Below are 20,526 nucleotides of genomic sequence, written 5' to 3'. Positions count from 1 at the left end.
TCCTGCAAACCCTATTCCATTAATGGCCAGGGTTCTAGCGTGTTGAGGGGGTGTTCGTGTGCATTTAGGGTTGAAATGGGTATTTTTATTAAAAATCTCGCAGCGCTGCTTTGAACAGAGCTGCTTTATTGAGGAGCCGCCTTCCCGAGCACCCCCGGCCCCTTTCAAACCGCCCCAACGCCCCCGGGGGCAGCGACACCACCCCCACCACCCGCCGCCGTCTGTCCGCAGCTGCGGGGCTCTGTCCCTTTAAATCCTCGGCCCCGCCCCACCCCTCCCCCACCGGCTCCCGGCGCGGCCCCGCCCCTCGGGTTGCGCAACCCCGCGCGCGGGGGGGGGGGAGAGGGGGCGATGAAGTAACGGCACTGGGGGGGGGCGCTGCCCCGCCCTACGCGGCTCCTTTAAGAGCCCGGGTCACGTGACCGCAACTCCCGGCCTGCCCTGCGAGCCGTGCTCCTTCCGCACCTGTCGGGGGCGGGGCTCCCGGAGAGCCCCGCCCCCTCCCCGTCTCCTCCCTCCCCCACCCCCTCTTTTTCACCGCGCATGCGCACTGAGCGGCACGGCCGGATCACGCATCCAAAATGGCGGCCGCGATGGACGTGGACACCCCCAGCGGCACTAACAGCGGCGCGGGCAAGAAGCGCTTCGAAGTCAAGAAAGTGAGGCCCGGCGCGGCGGGGCGAGCTGCGGGGGCCCGGGGCCGGTCCCGGTCCCGGTCCCGGTCCCGGTCCCGCTGGCGGCGAGCGGGGCGGGGGTGGCTCCTCGCTGCCCTCCCGGAGCCGGCCGCCCGGCCCCACACCGGCGGGGCGGGGCTTGCGGGTGGCTTGGCGTGCGTCCCGGCCAATGGGCGCCGAGCGCGGAGGGGGGCTGGCCAATCAGCGGGCGCGGGCCGGTCCTGTCAGGGCCCGCCGGGCCGGGGGTTGCCGCCTGCCCTCGGCCCCGGGGGGGGCACCGGCGGCGTCGCCGCGTCCTGATCGCTGTCAGAGGCGGGGACGGCGGCCGCTGGGTCAGGGTGCCCAGGGCCTCACCCAGCCCAGTCCTGGAGCTTGAATCTTGATATCTTGCCGTGTGGAAGCGATAAGGGTGCTGGGGGGGTTGTCATTGCTGCCCGGATGTGCAGGTGGAACTCCTGAGAGGTGAACGCCTCCTGCCAACCCCCATGGCACGGTAGTCGGAAGATCGCTACTCACCCGTTTCCTACAAGAGCTAGTAGTATCATGATGACTTTGTATTTGCTACTAGTATTAATGTGGTACCCCTTAGCAACACTTGGGAGTCTGCGTTCCTCCTTCAGAATCCACAGGTTGAGGGAAGGAATACAAACACTGAGAAAACGCCACAAAATGGAATACACTACAGAAGATTTACTGTAGTGCCGTCAATAGAATCATGTACCGAAAAAGTAAGAAGGAACAAAATACCCACACTACTGAAGTGGTAAATGAAGACTATCATGTCTACCAATGTACTGTTGGGTTGCTTTGAATACTGAAGGCAAACCCATCTATTTTGTGAATTTACCAAAGACACGATTCTGGATTTTTTGGGGGGTGGAATAAAAAGGTGCTATGTTTTTTTGCATAGCTTGTGTTAACAATCTCATTCTAAATCGCTTTTCTAAAATTGCCACGGAATTTTTTAGCCAACCCTTCCGCTGAAGTAGCATGGAAGATAGAGATTCCTCTTACGTTTTATCTTTGAAAGGTTTCTTTGGTAGCGCTTTCAAATTTTTAATTTTTGCAAAAGAGATGGGTCAGGAGTCAGTGAAGGACAAAGTTAGAGATGATTCTGGTTGTTGGCCCCGACCGTTACTAGAACTGGTGCAAGTAATGGAAATTCCTCGTAACAAAATAACATCTCAGCTGGCCTTTCTCCAAAGTACTGTCCTTTCCATCACACCTGAGGATGTGGCATGAGGCACATCCTTGTTTATACATCTCAAATAGAAATACAGATCCTGTGATTGTTTGACAAAAAAACAAAAAGGAGAGACTAAGGGAGGTGTTTCTGAGGTTGGGTCCAAGAGGTGTGTGTGAAGGGAATGTTCCGCTGCTTTCCGGTAACACTTCTCAACTCATGCGAAAGAATTACTCTGGAGTTACAAGATTTTTTAAAATATTCCACCTTTTCCATTTCAGAAATAAATGGGATCTTGAGGAAGAACAAGAACTATCGTATGCTATAAAATGAGTGAAAATTATGTTTTTCTTTTTTGTCCCCCTCTCTAGTGGAACGCAGTAGCTCTCTGGGCATGGGACATTGTGGTTGATAACTGTGCCATTTGCAGAAACCATATTATGGATCTATGTAAGTAAACGGTGGGGAAGAGAGCTGACAGTTTTCACATGTACATGACGTGCAGCTGAAATTTCCACTGTTCAGGGTATATTTCAGTAAATCCAGCTTTCAGCTCAGAAATAAGTCTTTGCAGAGCAAATACGAAGCTCAGTTTTATATACTGCTGAAATCCTGAAATCTGTTTTTGTGACCCTGTTTTTGTGTACTGTTTTTCACTTACCCTTTTCTTCTAAAGAATAGAATCACTTGGTACTGTATCTGCAGAAGAGCTGAAGGTGCTGAGTGTATTTTGAATGCAAACAAAAGGAAAGGAAGTGATAATAAAGAGCCAGTATGAAGTCAGATTATTTAGGGTCGACAGGTACTGCTCACAAAGAGAAGCCTTAGAGATTAAGGCTGCAGGTGTTGGGACAGGTATCAACTTTTTGATGGCAACCATTAGGAATAAATCTTGTGCTGCTTTCTGTGTCTGAGAAAAGGCTCGGACCAGTAACTGTTTTTTGCTCCTCATTCTACAAAAGCTCCCTTACATAAGTTAGTTTGTGTTATGCTATAGGGAATTTTATGACTACCTAGAAAATTAACTGGTTGATTTACAAACAGGATAATCAAATACCAAAACTGAAGACCAAGTCTTGCTAGTACTTGCTCGATTTTTTTTGATGGTTTCCAAAAAAAAACATGCTTGCTGTGTTGGAAAATAAAGTGATAATAGGATTAAAAACAATGCACAAACACTTCTATTGTGAAATAGGTGTGTATATACAAAGTCACTGGTTTTAGTCCCGTAAAGGATAGGTAATGACTACAAAACCCATTTTTTCCCTCAAAAATTTGACAGGGTATTACTTACACAATAACTGTCCACTTTTTGTTCAGTAGCGAGGGACAAAACACCTTTTAATATACCTCAGATAGAAATTTGTCTGTATTACTAAAACGGTAGGATTGTGGGACCCCAAAAAGCAGGAGCTACAATGTCTGAGAAATGTTAGTCACCATTCCATTGTGATAGCTTTGTTTCTTTTTTTTTGTAGCCCTTGCAAGTACAGGTAATGGTAACGCTGCCAATAAGCCTATATGAAAACAAACAAACAAAAAACAGAAAAGTTTATAGTAATGATTGCTGAGAGATGCACCTGATTTCACATTATAAGTAAACATTAATTACAAAACTACTCTCAGAAGTTTTTGTTGGGTTTTCTTTTATAAAAAAAAAAGAAAGCACGGTAACATGGGGCTGAAACTAGATTAAGCAAGTTGACTTCTTCGTTTTGGAACAGATGTGTTTGTATTTTGAACCAGCTACTTCCTATCCATCCCTCGGTTTATTCTTTGTTATTAGAAAGGGAATGATGACACTAAAAAAAGCAAGCGATAATAGTGATTATGAAATACACTAAATTCCTGTGGCATAAAAATTGATTTTTAAAGTACCTGCACCACCCTGAAAAGTACTTGAGATTGACATTGACTACAACTTAGTCTCTTGTCTTTATGATTTATTAGAGAGGAGAACGTATAACTGACAGGTAAATGAAATTTTGAAGATTTTTTAGAACGTAAGATATACATTTATCAAATTTACAAGTGTAAAGGGTAAATATATGCAGCCCTGTAATTCAAGATAATACTTCCAAATAAGAGGGATATGTTGTAAGATAGTGGATTTCAGTGTGTTTCATTCTGTGAATCTGCCTCCTATGAGAGACAAATGCAGTCTCATTTTTGTTATTTCTGTTAAATGGCAAATAGGAACTAAGAGGATGAGGGCAAGATGTAGAGGAGCTGTAAAGAGCATGGACAGGTGTTACTTTCCAGTAGTGAATTTATTCTGTTAGTCCTTAAAAATACATATTTTATATTTTTATATATTTGTGTGTGTGTGTGTATATCCCCTACCAAAATTGGTGTTGGGTGAGTTTGAAAGTGCATATGTAGGTTATGGAAAAAACAGCAAAGGAAAAGCAGATGGGTAACTTAGAGTTTTTTCTTTTTTTTCCATCTTTTTTTTTTTTTTTGAGTTGCTCAAGTGTAACACAGTATTAGTTAGGGTACGAGCAACATTATGAAAAGCCTGAACTGCAAATGGTGGACCAAAATTGACAGTATACAGAGTAGAAAGGGTATCTAAATTGGTGTTCCGAGATCAGTGTTGGCTCTGGATTTACTTACTTCCTTGTTACGGGTCATTAATGATGTTAAGCAACACTTTAATTAGATTTTCAAACATAAGATGTGAAGTGATTAGAAATTGAGGAAAAATTACTAGAACGTACAGGGAAGAACAACACGAGATTCGGTTTGATAAAATGCAGGGTACAAATGCCTCCCTCGCCTAGTGATGAAAAGAAACCTTAAAAGGGAAAACATTAAAAGAGTGATAAGTAACGCCAGCCACGCTAATGGAGGATTGTTAACATTATTAATCCAACATCTAAAAACGAGGATGTAACAATGTTAAGGTTTCGTGCAGTCCTTCGAGTGCATGTACGTTACGACTTGTTTGTTGGTAATATGGACAGAGGATTCCCCTGACCCTCAATACGGTTCATTTCCAGCACATAGAAGGGATGAGTAGACTTACGGTGTTTTGTTTTTGTTCTTTTCTGGGAGGACCCAGGCCCTATTTAGATTTTACTTAAGCAGTGTTCCTCGTTTCTTCAGAGGTTTGCTCTTTGGTGTTATCATTGCAGCTTGGCAAGTTGAGTGTTAGGAAACTCTGTGAGTGGGTTACCTTCTCATCTGCAATGTGGAATGCAGTCCTGTAAGGTGTCCAGCATACTTTTGAACTGTATGAAATGTGCCATCCAAATAGTGGTCCCTTCCTTTGATAGTAAGACGCAAAGTACACAATTTGATAGTCCATTTTCACAAAGACGGACGAATTGGTTAGAATCCAGAGCAGAGTCTCAGGATGCTTAACAGGTTAGTTGATTTTGGCTTTCTGAGAAGAACAGAACTGAACTAAGTATATAAAGCTTGCTAAGTCATGTATATATAGTTTGCTAACTCATTAAGTGAGCGTGGAAAGTGATAGCTGTGTACAAATATTTTGGGACTGTGATTCTAAGAGGAAATGCTGACTGTCATACAAGGGGGCTATAAGTAGAATGAATCGTGACAATATGACAGGAGGAATTTAGGGTAAGTATTTAGAAAAATCTGCAGATCATTCTTAAGAAACTGAGAACATTGCAACGGGAAAGTTCTGAAAAACATCTGAAGTTTGAAAAACAGAATTGGAAAACTCAGTCAATATTTTGTAAGTAAGAAATGTACAAGTTTACTAGCCTGTTTTTGTTGTTGTTTTTCTGTCTCTGGTTTAAAACAACGTGTGCTGCTAGCCAAGGAATCTGCATTTTGTTCTGGTCTTCCCAATGAGTCAGTCCCTTCAGAACATCTCTTTGCATCTTGCTTTCTAAAGTTAAAGGGAACCCATACCGTGGTTGCCCTTGCTCAAGGGGAAGCCATTTTGAAGAGCTCTGTCATCAAATTTAGCAGTGCAGCAGGCTGTTGCTGCAGGAGACACGTAGGTGACTTCTGATACCTGCCATTGTGGCTACTTAAATCTCGGGGTACTTTGGTTACAAACATACAGGAGGTTTCTGCAATAGACGTATATGGAGAGGGATGGTTCTTACTAGATGCTAAGATTCAGAAGTTACCATTACGCAATATGTGTTGATATAACTCCCAGTGATGAAACACTTCCATTGCCTCTTTCACGTTTATTTACAGGTAGCTCGAGTATTAGCTCCGGATACTCTGCCAAAAGCAAGGCAAAAGAAGAGAAGTTCAGTATTGCTCCAGTACCTGTTACTGGCTGTCTCTTACCACTTCATTTGGGTCAGCAGCCAGAAAATAGCTCATCTTTCTTCCATAGCCAGGATCATCAGCTTTATTTTCTGACAGTGGCTGTTCATTTGTATTGTTTCAGAGCTGATATATTGTCCCTTTTTGAAATTAGGATAGTGGGAGTCCGGGAAGTGCTTCGGCTTTAGGGGTTTCTTTTTTTGGCAGCCGAAGGTAGCAGTGCCAGCAGTAGTCTCCAGCCTGCTTGATTGGGGGAGTTAAATCTGGATGTCTTGTTGGGAGGGCCTTACATCACCATGAGAGAACTCCTCTTCAGCTATTTCTGCAAAAGTTCATCTGTCCTCTTAAGCTTTTGGGACTGTTATATTTTAGACTGCACTTGCTGGTCAGCAAATGACACTTAAATGAACTCTGGTCCTGCTCCTCTCCCTTACCTAAACCGTCTGTCTTCCCTCTCATTCACACTCAAACGTGGAATCCTTTTAAAGCCTGGAAAAGAAAAATCTGGGTTGTGATCCACAGGGCACAGCTAACAGGGTAGGGCCACTTAGGGAGTAAAAAGGCAAACTGACATAAGAATGGGGCTAGATGGACTTTAGTTCTAATATGCCCAATATCCTCCCTCCAGCAGGGAAAGAGAAGAAGCAAAATAAGGATACTGTGTGCTGCAGTATTTTCCTGGCTTTCACAAACTTCTGCAGATAAAGTTAGCTTGCCAGTTGACTTTTTTGCTTCAAATGGATTTCCTTTCCTTTCACTACTCATCTTTTCACCGTTCTCTGTTAATGTACAGACTCCTGCCAAGTATTTCAAACTATCATTATATGTAGGATAAGCTGTAGGACCATGAGCCTGTATTATAGTAACCGTAAGATTTTTGCAGCAAATTGTAAACAGGTGCACGTTTCACCAAAGTGATTGAGGCTCTTCAAGGTTCTTGAACGTCTTCCATTTTCTTAATCAGATTTAGTTTCATTGCTGCATGTGTTGACGGCTTAAGGCATTAAGTCATCAGACTTTTCAGCTGTACTTTTCAGCTGAACTGGTTTCGTTCTCTTCTGTGGGCAGGCCAAGGACTGAGCTTTGGACTTTCTGTTGTGTATTGTATCTAGATGTAAAACATATAATTAATAGAGATTCATTCAAACCATGCCGAGCAGTTGTTGCTACTGAGCTTCTTTAGACCTGAGTCTTGCTGTGAGTAATTTCCCATGACCAAGGTTAACGTATCTCCCTTGCATGTCATGAAAAATTGGCTTTTCTCTGACTTTGTTCATCTCCACAGCTGAAAGAGAGCGGAAAACGGAGCAATGGATAAATGGGACGGAAAAAAATAAAGATGATGTTTTTCAGCTAAACCTGTGGGGCTTGAAAGTTTTTTGAATTCTTAATTTGTGAATCAAATTCCTTTTCCTCAGAGCACGTTTGAGCAAACGAAACACAAACAGCAAGTTGGAGCTCATTCAGACATTATCTTTGCTAGGAAAAAAGATCTGCAAAAAAAGAAAGCAACAAGCCCATGTATCAAATTCTAAGCTGATCATCTATCAGCACGTCTTTTTAAACCATTTTGGCTTGACTTTTAAAGGAAGCATCCTTTAGCAGAAAGCTAGATTAAATTGTTGGTCACAGGTTTCTGCTGCTGACTGTGGAGGAGTTGGAAGAGCCTTCTTATTCTGAAATTTCTTCTTGAGCTGGACCAGAAGTAAATTGTTCAAGCTCTAGAACAGAGAATCAGGTTGTTGGATTTATTTTCCTAGAGCAGTTCTTCCTTCCTCATTCTCTTACCCATGCCATCTGATATAATCTAACCCAAAGCCAAAAGTAGTCTTTATCCTTTTTGGGGTCATCCCACGTCAGCTGTCAGGTAGGAAAAGTTGAAAATACACATTCTAAACCTTTCTTTTTTTCTGTTGTGTTTTTGGTGGTATACTTACCTATCGCAGCAGACGGACAAACCCCATCATTACGTGAGCAAATTAAATTGTAAATTTCACTAATGGTGCCAAATGTCTGACAAGATGAATGAATTTATATTCAGAGAAACCTGGATAAGAGATTTAAGTAAACTTTTCTTCAAAGCTCTGCTGCGACTGATAATCAGAACAGATGCATTAAAACACAAGAGGAAGAAAAATAAAAATATTTATCCTTCAAATCTGGAAAACAGGCACATGCCGCTGGTGGATGAGCTAAGTACTGCTGCCATCTGGAACTTTGGAATATTAAAAATGTAGAGGAAGAAGGAAAGTGAGATGAAATGTATTTTGATCTAATAATTTTAGAAAAACAGTATACATGAAACCAACTGCTCCTGACACTTTCTGATGTAATAAATGCAACAAAACAAAGAGCCTCCCCTGTTGTAATGAAGGATTCCAGCAGTTGGTGTTGCATGTACATCTTCTTCTCCTGTATATATGTGTTTAATTTTTGTTTTCACAGGCATAGAATGTCAAGCAAACCAAGCATCAGCTACCTCTGAAGAGTGCACAGTTGCATGGGGCGTCTGCAATGTAAGGGAAACTCTTTAATTGCTGAGCTGGCGTGCAGTGATGTTACCCCCTTTTTGCATGAATTGCGACAAAGTTAGTTCTCTAAAATGTGTCAGAGAATCTACTAGGAAAAAAAAATAAACAACACACAACTTTAAACGCCATCTGTTTAGTAATGTGTGTAAAGGAGAGAGAAGGGAAAAAATAAGTGAGAGTTCCAGAGGTATATGAGGAAGACACAGAAGAGAAGGAGGAAAGTACACCTTTATCTATGCATTCTGGAAGCAGAACAGATCTTTAATTTAGAGCAGGATTTTCCTGATCTGGTAGGGGCTGCGTAGGGGCTATGTCTTTTATTTTTTTCTTCCCAGATAATAGGATTACTTGAATGTCACCATGCTTGATTTGTCTTTATGCAGGCTGATTCAAGGAATCCATATGGGGTAATCAGGTGATTTGCTTTCCCTTTTGGAGACAGGTGAAATTGGTTCTAGTTTATAATCTCCAGTTCTTTGTATGTGGCCATATATGATCCTTTGTACATGGTCCCACTAGTATGTGAACCTGAGCTCGAAGACATTTTTCCTTAATGTCTTCCTCCCTGTTCACCCATCCCATCCTCACTATGCTGTGGGATCAAGTTCCAGTGAGATAATGCTGAAACAGGATTATAAATGTACCAATTCCATCTGTAAAGGACAAGAGCAAATTTTTAGTCATATGAGAATACTTTAGTGTCAAAATGAAGATTTCTGTGTGCAAGAGTTACCACGAATGGAACCTTGTTTTTGAGTAGCTATTTGGGGTATGGAAGAGGGTGTCTGTACTAGGCACAGAATAGAGATTTTATTTTTTTTCTTTCTAATTTTGCAAGTTCATTTTTATTCAAGTGTTAGTTTGTCCAGAAGATTGTTGGAGAGCTTCAGCATGTATACATACATATCGTCCTTGCTACTCGCTGTGAAACCCTCTTCCTTGTCTTTCTGATTATGCTGCTTATCAGCATCTGCTCTGCCAATTTTAGCAGCTGCTAAACTCTGCGCTCTCCTTCATCAGAAGTCAGTTGCTTGCCACTGCATGTGCTGTGAAACGGGCTGCCTGCTGCCATTTCACTCATGTTTCATTTCTCTCTGAAAATGCAGACTGGTTCCTCGCTTTTCCCAGTGAGCTGGATGATCTGTGCTCCCCACCTTTGTCTGCAAACACTTGCTGCTCTTTTCTTAACGCGATGCTTTCTGTGGTAATTTTTTACACTGAGGTGCGTTAGTGTGTTCTGAAATGATGTGATTGGAATTTTCTCTTCCAGCACGCTTTCCACTTCCACTGCATCTCTCGCTGGCTCAAAACTCGCCAAGTATGTCCGCTGGACAACAGGGAATGGGAGTTCCAAAAGTACGTATCCTACAGAGATTTCAAGATGAAAAATCCAATGGCCCTCCTGCTAATAGAAATCAGTGATGTCATTTATGAGGGTAGTCTCACCTTTGTGGGTCTGAGGGCATAGTTGCTGTTGGGAAAGGGTTTTCTTCGTTTCCACCTTGCTGTATAGTGGCCTTCCCTTAGTCCCATGGTGGTGAGGAGCCCAGGTAGCTGTGGGGTACGTGGGAGTTGTTAGAAAGTAGTGATTTCTATCAACATTCTCTGTAAAGAATGGAGAGCAGAAGAGAAATGGAATTCACTGTCAGTGGAGCCTCAGGTGAATACGATACTGCTGCATGAGCTGTTTGGGTTTAGAAAATGACCTGAATTTAGCTTCTTTTTCAAAGCATTTATACTGAAATGCCAGAAGTCTTGTTGAGTCCCTCTGTATTGTGACAATTGGTTTGTAATTCTAATAGGATCTAATAATAGACTAATACGGCTATTTCCTGGTGTCTTGAATGTAGGTGTCCACATAGCCACTGCCACAGCTTTGACCCATTTATTCATGATTTATACTTTCTTTTTTATTTTGTATTCTTTGGAGGTCTCTTGTTAGAGTACGAATGGAAAATACATGGGTGTTTTTTGAGGGGTAGTGGTATGTTGGCAGTGGTTACTAAGTTTGTCACCTGTTCCGTTCTGCACCATTTTTGCCTTAATCTTTTCTTAACTGTGGATTGACGCTCCTTTTTCTTTCCCCCTTTTTTAAAGCATATTAATTCTAACTAGAGTCCAGATTAAAACAAAGCAGAACCTAATAAAACTCTGCAGGATCCTCTTTGTGATCTGGTTCACAATAAGCCATGTCGTTGACAGGACAACTTGAGAAACAGAGTTCTGATATTAAAACGTTTTAATGAGCACCTAATGAAAACTGAGCCCATGTTGTCTGGCTAGTGAGTGATTTTGCAGAGGCAGCATTATGAGAAATGGGCATAAATGAGTATCTTATCGGTGCTCAGGGGTATGTCTGGGGATATTACAGGCTTTGGCCTTGTTTTCACCCAGGGTATATTCGAAGTGGGATTCAGGGCAAAAGGTTAGGGTACAGGAGGTCTCTTGCATGTGAAATCCTGGGGAGGCTTTAACAGTTGCCCATCTAACCAGTATCTAGATGGACTTCAGAGAGAAGTGAAACATGGAGAACTTCCTACGGTTTCTATAGCGTAGCATTTTATCTTCACCTGGTTTACATGCAAATCATTTGTGATACAATGAGAATAGTATGTCTAAATCAGTGCTAGTATTAACCTTTTTTTTTTCTTTTTAAAAAAAAGCATTAACATATTGTATATTTGCAGGTACGGACACTAGAGATGGTCGTCACGCTTCTTACATCGTCATCCTCAGTTGTTCATGTCCCTATGGGTTTGTCTTAGCAACTTGAAAAATCAGTAGTGTATGCCATTTAACCTTAATTTCTCCCTCTTGTATACCACTGAATAAAATCTTGCTGGAGCCTCCCGTCTAAGTTTGTCCTCCTTTCATGAGCGGCAAGTCGGTGAATGAGGAAGGAGAATTATCTGTAGACTTCAGCCAGGGAGCTCTGAAGCTGGGCAGCTCTTCCTGTCAGCATGCCCAGCTTTTGACTGTGGGTTTGGTCGTACTCCCACGTGATTCGGAACCACGCCTCTGGCCCTCTGAAGTCAGCATCGAGCTCCGTCGTGTAGTGCGCTGGGCTCAGGACATGCCTGGCTGAGTAATTTATGCAAATGGCATTTCTTGTGGACATGCTTCTCGTGGCTGAGCTGAAATGATGATCTGGACAGTTAGGGGTTGTGTCATTATTAGAAATTATTCTCTCATGCTTCGGCTCTCTAGTTTGACTAAACCAGCTCCCCAGCGGAGGAAAAATTCAGTACCTGTTTGCAGTTCCATCTGTTGAGCTTGGGAGATGCTAATTAAACGTTAAGATTTTTTTATCAGCGGTCATAAAGCACTTCGATGTGTCGGGTGCAAGTAAACTTGGGAAATTCACCTGATAGATTGACTGCAGAGCTGAAAATAAGCAGCGTCCGAACAAACTCGTGCTGGGTTGGCTTTCTGCTGGTATTTTCCCAGTTCAAGCCAACCCACGGTTCTTACTGGCCAGATGTGACTCTGAAAACTGCATCATGTTTTGTTTGGTATCTGCTGTGCCAACTGGTGTTCTCTTCACTGCATCAAAATTTGGCTCCCATCTTGAGAGCCTCAGCAGATGCCAGGGGCTTGAACAAGGTCAAAGGAATCCTCCCTGCTACGAAAGGCTGTGTCCCTTCACGCTCGCAGCGGTAGATACCGTAAATTTCTTGTGCTGGTTATTCACGAGGTTACCTTTTCATCAACACATTTTTCCTAGCTATTGAGGATGGGACATCTGAGAGCTGATGTTAAACGTTAATGTACTACAGTGATAGGGAACGAAGATCATCGATGGAACCAAAACTTGCAGGTTTTACAGCAATTGCTGGAGCTTTCTTTAACCTGCAGCAAGCAAATACCAGGATTATTTTACCAGCTGGTGTCAGTGCTCTGAAATGATACGGTTTCCTGTCTTTCACCCTGAAGAAGAAAATGGAACAAGCAGAATCAGGAGAGTTTTATCGCTAGACAGCTTATTTACACGGTTCAGTTGGCAGAAAGCTCATTCTGAATTTGCGAGGTAGTTCTGGTGGGGGGACAGGAACGGAGCAGAAGAGAGGGGAAAGATGATCTCAATGGTGGTCAAAGCATTGATCCAGGCAGCGGGGTAGGCAGGTTAAATGCTGATGCCTGGAATTTGGACTCCCATCTGAAAGTCCTGTCCAGACAACTGAAATGTCAGATGGCCCTGTTTATGGCAGTCCGTTGTGTTTACAGCGTTGGATTTCTCAGGACCTGGAACCCAGATGTTCGCTGATGGAGGAATTTAGTTCCTCAAGAACTTTGTTTTGGGTCCAGCTACGTTTTTTTTTGTTGTTGTTGTTTTTTAGTCTGTCCATATTGCCCTGAGCGTATTTTTTTGGCCGGGGACACGCACATCAGTGCGGGCATTTCCCTCTCTTTTCTGTCATTTCAGCTGCTGCAGGTCAAAGCATCCCTTCCCTGCCACTGGTTCACCTGCGGTGAAAGTCTGGGCTCTGTGGTGACCTGAGGCAGCTCCAGCACGTGGCCGTGCAGTTTTTGGTAGCGTGCGTTAAAGGTTGTGTTTGGGGGGAGAGGGAAAAGCTTCGGTGAGCGATCTAAGAGCAGCTCTGCGGTGTGGGGAGCATAGAGTGAAGGGAAGGGGGATCTATTTAATCCCAGGGCACACAGAGCCCCGTTTCTCCAGGGCATGGCTCTTGCTCCGACTCGCATCGCTCTGCGCTGACTTTCACAGCACGGCCCCATCTCCACAGGTGGTGGGAGGGGGGAAAACCCTTTAGTCCCTGCCGTCCTTTTTCTGTTTTCCTAAAGCAACACTTGCTGCCAGCCACACCTTCCCCTCCCTGAAAGATACAGACAGACGTCCCGGGGCTGGGAGGAAGAGTCGGACACATTTCTGTCTATGCTTGGGGGGAGGAAGGTGCACAGGGGAAAAGGGTGACCACGTCAGTGCCGTTTGCCTGCTCTGTAAAGGGAGAATGTGTGTGAATTGTGAACCCAGCATACTTTGCCACCTGCAGTGCTGAGCAGGCCCTTCGGGGAGGGCTTGGGGCACGCCACTGTGGCCAGACAGCGGCTTCCTTTCCTATCCTGTGGGGAGGAGGCAATGAACTTCAGATGCTGCCTGGCATCAGCAGTGCCTGCTGCAGCGAATCCCTCGCTGCTAATTCATAAATCTGTCAGAATCAGGTGCCGAGATGGTGTATTCCCTGCTAGATACCTGCAGAAGTAGGAGGGGACCAAATGGCCGTGAAGAAGTGCAGAAGTCCCAGCGGCACGTACCCCTTGTGGAGGAGCCCTGGGAGCTGCTCTGACTGCAGCGTGATGGTGGAACCCCAAAAACACGTGTGATCGTACGCCATGGGGAGGAGAGGCAGGAGCAGCCTCCTGCAGCCATGTGTGCAGACAAGCAGGCGCCAGAGTCTGTCCATCCTCCCCTGCTGGGTCCTTGTGAAGAAGCTAATGGCATCCTGAAGTATTCTGGGGCCACAAAATGCTCAGCAAAGCTGCTGTGAAGGCGACCCAAGTGGAACTGGTGTTGTGCAGTGCCCACTTAGGCAGATGGAGCTTCCAGGAGGGGAGCGACCATGGAGTCTGTGGGGAGATGCGTGCTGCTTTTGAACCCCTGGGCACATCAGGGCAGAAAATGGCAATGAAACCACTTCCCCGACTGATGGCCGCTGTGGTTCGTTCCCGTAGCTAAAAATGAGCAGACAAGGAGAGTGGGTGAGAAGATAACATGAAGAGAAGAGAGGCAGAGACCAAGACGCTGTTCTGGTCAGCGAGCAGATGTCCTGGTGAGCAAAGGCTCTTCCCTGGCAACGCTGGCACGGCCCCTGCTGCTCCGCGTTGCTCTGGGCACTGCTGCCCCAGATTTGCTTTCGCCTGGATGAAAGCTGTCTCACCTTGGAGCCCACCAGGCCGTGGCTGGAGAGAAGCAGAGGAGATGGCACTGCTGAGGGTGGTTTCCTACAGCAGGTTCCCAGGGGGTGGAGGGGATGAGGAGGATGTCTGTGACGAAGCATCCCTTTTCTCCCTGCTTTGCATACCCTGTTCTTTCCCTCCCCACAAAAACTATGGAAAGAGCAGGCTCTTTTCTGCTTTTGCTTTTGCCTTCCCACCACCACACACTTTGTGTAACTTCATTTTCTTCCCCTATGCAACAGGTTTTGCAGCGAGCCTGTTTTGCTTTCCATGGGGCATCTCGGGCGCTTCCCTGTGCTGCTCACCCCCTCCACCACCGCCACGCTGCCCCCATCTTCCACTCCCCCCCGCCTCTGATCTGGTTCCCAGGTAGGTCCCGAGGTGCCCTTGTAGGTCCCTTGTAGGGGACATGTAGGTCCCTTGGTGCCCTTCCACCCTCTGCAGCTTGAGGGAGGGTTGGTGGAAGATTTTTGTCTCGCCTGGGCCAAACTTATAACAGATCCCACAAGTCAAGCTACAAGTTGCTGGAAGGTCTCTTTGGTGTCCCCACTACTTACCTCCTTCACAAGGCTGGGCTGTCAGCCTGTTGTCCCACCTTGTTTAGGCTGTTCTCCAGCTGCTCCACGTTGGACAGGGAAGGAGGTGCTGCCCAAAGCTCAGCCCTGTGACAGCAGAGAGTGCCGGGCCTTCTCATCCTGCTATTGCCAGCAATGGGCAGAGCTGCAAGAGGTTAATAAATAAATAAATAAATATGCACTTGAGGCTTCAGTTTAAAAATCTGTTGAAAATTAACACCACCTGATCCTGGAAAGGATCTATACAGGCAACGAGAAGCACCACTGCCTGCTTTCGAGCTGTATTTACCCACTCCCAGACCCACACAACCTGTGGTTTGCCTGTTTGCTGCCTTTTCCGCATGGCATGGTCACCTGCTTTCCAATTCCTCACGTGGAAGGTGAGTCCTGGCCTCAGTACTCCGTCACGTAAGCCAGGAGAAGGCACAGCATTTGCCTTTGAAAAGCCACCAGGGGTACCCATGTTGTAGGTATGTACGTAGGTGCTGGGGAAGGGGATTAAAGGAGGCCTTCTCCAGAGGCACAGCCTGGTTAGTCTCCTTTTCATCCTTCCTCCATGTCCTAAAAGACATCAGCTACCACGCAAACCCAAACAGGCATTCGTCTCCCATCCGCTTGCTGAGAGGTGGCATTTCCTTGGAGCGTTTTCTTCCTCGCAGTTGTATCGGATGCATCGGAATGAATCATGCTGACATTTTAGACAAGAAACATTACGATTTTTTTACTGCAAAGCATCTCTTTCTTAATGTTTGGGTACCTCCCTCTCCCCCCCCACCCCCGAATTTCAGTATTGTGGCTTTTTTGATGGGTGTGTGTTTGCCACAGTTCAGCTAGCAGCTGAATTCTATAAAAGTTCAGCTTTGTGCAGTTCCGGTGTGTAAGTCACTGCATTTCTCACAAAATCTTTTACTCGCCTCGGGGTTTGGGGTGAGGGGAGAGAGGTGGCTTCGGGTGCCAGGCTCGGGCATCCCCCTGCTCCACACCAGGCGAGTGGCAATCACCTCCCTGCCAGCCACCAGCTCAGCGCCGACAGAGGAGGCAGGAGCTCAGGACGCAGGAGTGAGACACCAAATCCTTCTTCAGGCACTTTAGGAACACAGAGGAGGAGGTTGACGACAGATTTCATTGTATCCACGCAAGGTATTTTGAAAGGGCTGGGGTAAATGTGGATCCCCACCAGTGTGCTGGACATCGCCGTCAGGAGGGTGAAATACGGGAGGTCTGTGTTGGCCTTGCCTCAGGAAGTTTTTGAGTATTTCCCAGACCTTGTCCCCATTCCCTCCCACTTTCTCCTATGAACAGGGGCCTCTTCTCCAGTCACCAGCTGAGCAGCAGACTCTTCATTTAGTTAGTTTTTGTGGTCCATACGCTACCTGCCTCTAAAACCCGAGACTGACACCCAGAGGTGCTCCTACTGCCGATGGAGAAACTGAACCCACCCTTATTCTGGTCCACTATTGTAAACAGCATCTCTCTCAAAACCTGCCTTTTCTGTTTCTGCAGCCGCTGTGCAGTGTCTGTCCTGGGTTGCTGCCACCTCCAGCACCTCACCTACACGGCCGGTCCCGTTCAGAGCTGCAGGCCTCCGAGGGGGAAGACGGCGTCCAGGAGAGGGGGACATGGCAAATCCTCAGACTCTCAAGCAGCAGCAGCAGCATTTGTGCTGAAAAGCAAGGTTAGAGCTGCGACCATTGCTCGTTTTGTGGCTGTTTCCTCAGCCCAGTGCTGTAGGCTGCACAGGCAGAACAGAGCCACGGGTGATGACAGCGGCCTCTTTACATCCAGGGCTGCTGCCACTGCTGGTGCACCACCTTCTGAAGCACCAAAAGCAGCTCCTGGAAAATCATGTGGCCTCATTTCTTTCCTCCTTTCCCACTTGCCTCTTCCAGGATCACCACAATTTTTGGCTTATTCCCTCCTGCTCGCTGGTGACTCAGTCCCTCTGAGTTGTCTACAAATATTGTAACTTTGTCAACATCCAGCCACCTTGGCAAAGGGTCATCCGTGAGCAGCCAGCTGTCCATGAAGGTGCCACGCTGGGGATGTGCATGAGCAGCCTGCGCTGGATGGGAGGCACCTGAAGTCGCTGATATTCCTGGGGCGAGGAGGGTGACCTCAGCCCAGCTCCTCTCTGCTGCCCATAAATCACATTAGAGTATATCAAAGCTCTGAGCTGTCAGCGCTACCTAGATGTAAATACTATAATTATCCAAGGTAAAATTAACAGTTTATCAGACTTCCTGTGTTGAATCTTTTCATTATAGGCTGCTTTTTTTTTTTTTCTTTTTTTTTTTTTTTTTCCTAGCACAGATTTGATTTGCCACAGACTTTGTGTGACATTGGATTATAAATCTCTGGGTTTCAAACACTACCTGACATCACGAGCTGTTGCAGCAGCTACTTGGCAACCTCTCAGAAGCTTATTTTGCTGAGGAGGAGGCCTTTTTTTCCTGGCTGCCCTAAAATTTGCAGGTCCATTTTGGAAAAATGCGGCGATGCCGGATCCATACCAAGGTCCTGAGGGACTCAGGTGGAGATGCAACCCCACAAAGGTGGAGGAACAAGGCTGCATTGAGGAGCACCTGGTGTGGTGCCCGTGCTGGGTGTGGGCTCCAGCCTTCCTCATCCCTGGCACAGCAGAAGGTGGCAGCTTCATGTGGTGAGCCCAAAGACCTTCCCAGCCCACCACTGCCATCGGAGGCTGCCACCAAGGTGGCCTCTACGCCAGGTGAGGCTGCTGACAGCGGCCACCAAGGTGTGTGCTTAAAGCTGAGCCCGGATAAAGCCGTGCTCATATCAGAAGTTATAAATAACACGGGCTGAAGCTTCCTGATGATCGTATCAAGCAGCACGGTTCAAGTCATGTGAAATATCATTTTTTTTTCTTTTCCTATCAGAACGAATGCAGCGGAGCGAAATGCATCTGGCAAGGAGGAAGCTTCCCGTGGCGGGAGCGTGCAGCAAAGGGCAGCGCCGTGTCCTCCACCGCCCGTCCTCCTGCACCAAGGAGCGGCGGGCAGCCTGCGCAGGCATCGCCCCGTGGGTTACAGGTGCCAGATAGAAAGAGGAGCCTTTCCTCACACGCACCCATCTTTGTGCCGCGGTAGGAAACAAGCAGCGTTATTGCTTTTGTCCCACTGGAGCCTGGAGCCGCGGGTTGGTCTCAGATGTTTTTCTTCCCTTTGACTCTCAGCCTGCTCGGTGTATTTCCAGCAGCTCTTCTCCTGCTGAAGGTGATTCAGAAAATGAAACATGACAAAACAAAACTCATTTTAATAGCCTGTCTTGGCCAAGACAAACTAGGGATGGATATAGCTGTGTTATTACCATGAGCTGGAACGCAAAGCTATTTACTTCATTAGCAGGAACGACAACAAAATAACAACCCATGATGTTGGCAAGGGCAGAGCCAGATCTAAAATATTGCATACAAAATGGAAAAAGATCTGGAATAAATTCCTTGATCCAGATCTATTTATTTTTTTTTCTTGGACAAAATAGGCTCAGAAAATTCCAACTGCTTGTGAGAGGCTCCATGGAAAGTGCATTTTTATGCAGTGTCTGACTGTGCGGAGAGTTGGACCTTCCACATCTCGGGGAGATGCCACCAGCTGAGAGCTGGGGGACATTGAATGCTGACACTGTATGACATGGGAACACTTAAAAGGCTGAGGCTGAGCAAGGACAGAGTTGAAACTGCCAACCGAGGAGGGTTTACACCATGAGCAGACTCTGAGCCTGGAACTAGGACTGGTCCTGAGCTTGTGTTTTCATTCCCACCTCTGTAGAAGCAGAGCTGAGCAGCTGCATGGGACAGTAGGAGTAGGCTGAATTCCTTATCATGGGGCTAACATATCTGGGTCGTTTTTTAGGTTGGGTTTTCATTTCTGGTTTTGGGTTGGCTCTCAATGCAATTTCCAGAAGCCTTTTCACTGATTATGGATAACTTCTTTCAGCCTTTCATTTCAGGGATGGATCTGTAGCAGATCCTCCAGCAATGTGGAGGTGCAGGGGTTGCCTTCTCTGGAGAGGGCATCTCATCAGGAAGTACAAGACGTTAGGATAGAAAGGAGAAAGATCTGCAGTAAATTCTGTTTATCTTTGAAAGAGGAACAGAGTGTGTATCTGATCTTAACAGCATAATGTCCTTCAGTTTTGTTCCAAATTTTCCTTCTATCTTGGGCTATCTTTTGCATTTTAAGTAGATCCAGCTGTCCCTAAATCCCCCACGAGCATACCTGGAAACATTTACCGTACCTCCAACATCTAAAATGCCTTCTTGTTCTTCCTCAGTCCAGTACAGAAGCCTTCTAAAGCAGCCCATCAAACAGTCCTCCACACGAGGAGCCCATCCCTCTGTGGGATTTAGATTTTCTTTCCGTTTGCTGGATATTTGGTTCAAATGCCCTGTCCCACACCTCCCCATCTCACCAGCCCTGCCACCGCGTGCTTCCTGCACGCCTGCAGGCATTGACAGAGGAGCCCAACGTGCTCTGGTGAGCAGGCCGTGACTGTCGGAGGTGTCCAAGGATCTCATGGAGCTTCAGTTCCCGGCATGGAGAGTGTCCAGACGGGCATCACGGTGTGCCAGGATGTTCATGCCTGGGAAAACGGCTCGCTCGTGAAGCGATGGGTGCTCCCACCTCCCCAGCTGCAGAAATACTGCCCCGATCTCGTGTAGCCATACGTGCTTCCTCTGAGCCAGCCGTGTTCATGCCAAAGTTAGGAGGAGACAGAAAGCTGGCAGAGCTGTGCTGGCTTCATTCTGTACGTGGATTATTTCCATCATTTATTGCTCCTCACACCTCTGCTCTGGGTCCAGCTGCAGGATGAGCCATTCAGAGGTCATCGCTTGAAGAAAACAAGGTAACAGATGTGCACCAGAATGGAGGTGCCTTGAGATATTTAGTCCACACACGTCTGCACATCAAATGGTGGTCAAAGGAGGAGTGGGAGTGGAAATAGGTAACAAGTCTTTGCTCTGCCTTTTTGAAAACACCGTGTGAAGCAAGGTGAGCCGAAGTCTCAGAAACACCCATGCTTTCTCGTTCTGACTCTGTGGTCTCTTCACTTGCTCGGCCTCACCCTCAGCCTTGGCTTTCTCACGTGCAGACCTGGGAAGGTAACGTGAACAACCCCGGCAGCGCGGGGTTAGGCACGATTACTCAGAGCCTACGGTGCCTGGGAGAGGAGAAATGCAGCGCAAGCACTTCTATTATTTGTGGTAAACACGTACGGTAATTATTCAGGGTTCGTGTGTTTGGGTTGCTTTCTAAGGTTGGTTTAAAAAAAAATCAGTCTTCAGTGATGATTTCTTAAAAAGAAGAGCGGCGAAGGCAGGGAAGTTTCTGCAGTGAGTCAGGGCGAGATCAGAAGCAATTTATCGGTGACTT

The 20,526-nt window shown here is 46.2% G+C and overlaps 1 protein-coding gene and 1 long non-coding RNA gene across 2 annotated transcripts; both read left to right on the top strand.

Moving 5' to 3' along the window:
* The first annotated feature begins 516 nt into the window (after positions 1-516).
* LOC118156887 (E3 ubiquitin-protein ligase RBX1) lies at positions 517-11,499 on the top strand. Its single transcript, XM_035311104.1, has 5 exons — positions 517-659; positions 2,229-2,307; positions 8,560-8,630; positions 9,916-10,001; positions 11,333-11,499. Exons 1-5 carry the CDS (start codon positions 582-584, stop codon positions 11,343-11,345), a joined length of 327 nt encoding a protein of 108 aa, XP_035166995.1. The 5' UTR covers positions 517-581; the 3' UTR covers positions 11,346-11,499.
* On the top strand, positions 3,826-8,245 carry LOC118156890. Its single transcript, XR_004746489.1, has 2 exons — positions 3,826-4,134; positions 4,221-8,245. It is a non-coding gene; the product is annotated as an uncharacterized LOC118156890 (long non-coding RNA).
* Positions 11,500-20,526: the final 9,027 nt, after the last annotated feature.

This window comes from Oxyura jamaicensis, assembly GCF_011077185.1.
Source record: "Oxyura jamaicensis isolate SHBP4307 breed ruddy duck chromosome 1 unlocalized genomic scaffold, BPBGC_Ojam_1.0 oxy1_random_OJ106469, whole genome shotgun sequence".
NCBI classification, from domain to species: domain Eukaryota; kingdom Metazoa; phylum Chordata; class Aves; order Anseriformes; family Anatidae; genus Oxyura; species Oxyura jamaicensis.
This window is presented reverse-complemented; position numbering and strand designations above follow the sequence as displayed.

What these genes read in the sequence shown, in the direction of transcription:
- LOC118156887 (XM_035311104.1), top strand. Translation starts at nt 582, where the DNA reads ATGGCGGCCGCGATGGACGTGGACACCCCCAGCGGCACTAACAGCGGC. An exon ending in AGCGCTTCGAAGTCAAGAAA is followed by an intron (nt 660 to 2,228) that starts GTGAGGCCCGGC and finishes CCCCCTCTCTAG; the next exon opens with TGGAACGCAGTAGCTCTCTG. An exon ending in AAACCATATTATGGATCTAT is followed by an intron (nt 2,308 to 8,559) that starts GTAAGTAAACGG and finishes TTGTTTTCACAG; the next exon opens with GCATAGAATGTCAAGCAAAC.